Genomic DNA, 1,553 nt, shown 5'->3' with positions numbered 1-1,553 from the left:
TAACCTAAAGCCAGAAAGTCAAATTCAGCCTTGCTGGGCTGAAAGAGGGTGTGGGCAGGGCTTGGGGGGCCCGGGTGGTGAGAACCCGAGCTCCGGGTGGGACAGAGCCAGCCTCTGATTGGCACCCCCATACTCGAGGGACCCCGTCCTCACCCCCTATGGGGTTAAGGCCAGAACACATGGCGGGGGTGGGGGGAGAGAGGCAGTGAGGGAGAAACAGCAGTGGTTAGATACGGACCCATGGCTCCTGGGACCACCCCCCACCAAGGGCTGCAAGGCCCTGATAAGCTGCGGGTGGCCTCTGCCTCCACCAGTGCCCTCAACCCTGACACCGCCTCCCTCCGGTTCTGAGATACCCTGGGAAGGAGGTGGCTTTCCACGGGGGTCCCTGAGTGCTGAAGCAGTTGGGCCTGCTGGGCTGAATGGGGTGAGCTGAGGGTTCTGGGGGCGGTGACTGCGGAGGTGGGATATTTTAGGTCTCAGGACCTAAGATCCAGGCTGTGGTTGCTGGGTCCAGCCCTGGGGACAGCGGGCTGGGCCAGGCCCCAGAACCTGCATGTCCAGGACCCCTCTCCAACTCCGATGGAGGGTCTGGCCTGGCAGAGCCCATGAGGACGTGCACCTGAGACCCTTCTGGAAGGTGCTGTCAGGGAAGACTTTCTCGAGGAGGTAGCTGTCTGCAACTCAGTGCTGGCTGCAGCCCGGCACAGACAGCTCGGGCCACGAGAGCTGCCGAATGACACTGTTTTGACAGGCTGAGTCTCACCTCCTTCTCAGAGAGAAGCTCCCCTGACAAGCTGCTGGGCCCCGCCAGGGCCCACAGTGTTCTCAAGGGTTTCTGTGCCTGCTCCCCAGGGCTGGGCACCCCCCAGGCCTCCTGAGCCTCTCTTTCACCCCCAGCTCTCCTGCTGTCAAGATGCCGTCACCTCGGACAGTGACCTCTGGGCCAGAGCTGCACAGCCCCAAGGAGCCTGCGGAGCCAAAGACCCCGGTCACTGGGAGGGCTGGCAGCGTGGATGTGCCTGGCACCGACCGTGGGGATGCGCGGCTGGGCCTGGGCACCTTACGGAGGGCCTTTGCTCGGGCGAGCCAGCGGGCCTTCGCCCGGGCGAGCCAGCGGGCCTCAGGCCCGGGCTCCGAGGAGGACCCGGGCCTGCTCCGGCGCAGCTCCCGCTTCCTGTTCCAGTCCTTGCGGCGCCGTGCCCTGAACGACAGCCCGGCTGCTGATCAGTGCCAGGCCACCGCTGTGCCAAGAGTCACGGATGGTGTCAGCCGGCAGTTGTCCACTGGGGCGGGGCCTGAGGAGCCAGAAACCGAGGCAGGTGAGAACCTCACAAAGCCTGGGAGGAAAGCAAGGCCAGGGGGCGGTGAAGGAGAACCCGCGCTTCCTGACGGCTCTGCTCACCAGCGTCCCCAATCCTCGCCTGCTGCACAACCGCATTTCAAATTCCCCCAGCATCTCGGGGAAGGCGGCCCTCACTGGGCGGGCGAGGAAGGCGAGGCTCAGAGAGGTTAAGTGACTTGCCTCAAGTTTCCCAGCTGGAAAGTGGAGG

The 1,553-nt window shown here is 64.8% G+C and overlaps 1 protein-coding gene across 1 annotated transcript in view; it reads left to right on the top strand.

The window, feature by feature from the left end:
• The window catches only part of LOC105309352 (exocyst complex component 3-like protein 4), a 17,412-nt gene that overhangs the window by 2,969 nt on the left and 12,890 nt on the right, over positions 1-1,553 (top strand). Inside the window, exon 2 of the mRNA XM_023526155.1 lies at positions 901-1,511. Within this exon, the coding sequence (XP_023381923.1) occupies positions 917-1,511 (595 nt within the window). The 5' untranslated portion in view covers positions 901-916. The remainder of the gene's footprint in view (positions 1-900; positions 1,512-1,553) is intronic.

Source organism: Pteropus vampyrus, unplaced genomic scaffold (assembly GCF_000151845.1).
Source record: "Pteropus vampyrus isolate Shadow unplaced genomic scaffold, Pvam_2.0 Scaffold725, whole genome shotgun sequence".
In the NCBI taxonomy this organism is placed as follows: domain Eukaryota; kingdom Metazoa; phylum Chordata; class Mammalia; order Chiroptera; family Pteropodidae; genus Pteropus; species Pteropus vampyrus.
The sequence above is the reverse complement of the archived record's forward strand: the minus strand, read 5'-3'. Positions and strand labels throughout refer to the sequence as shown.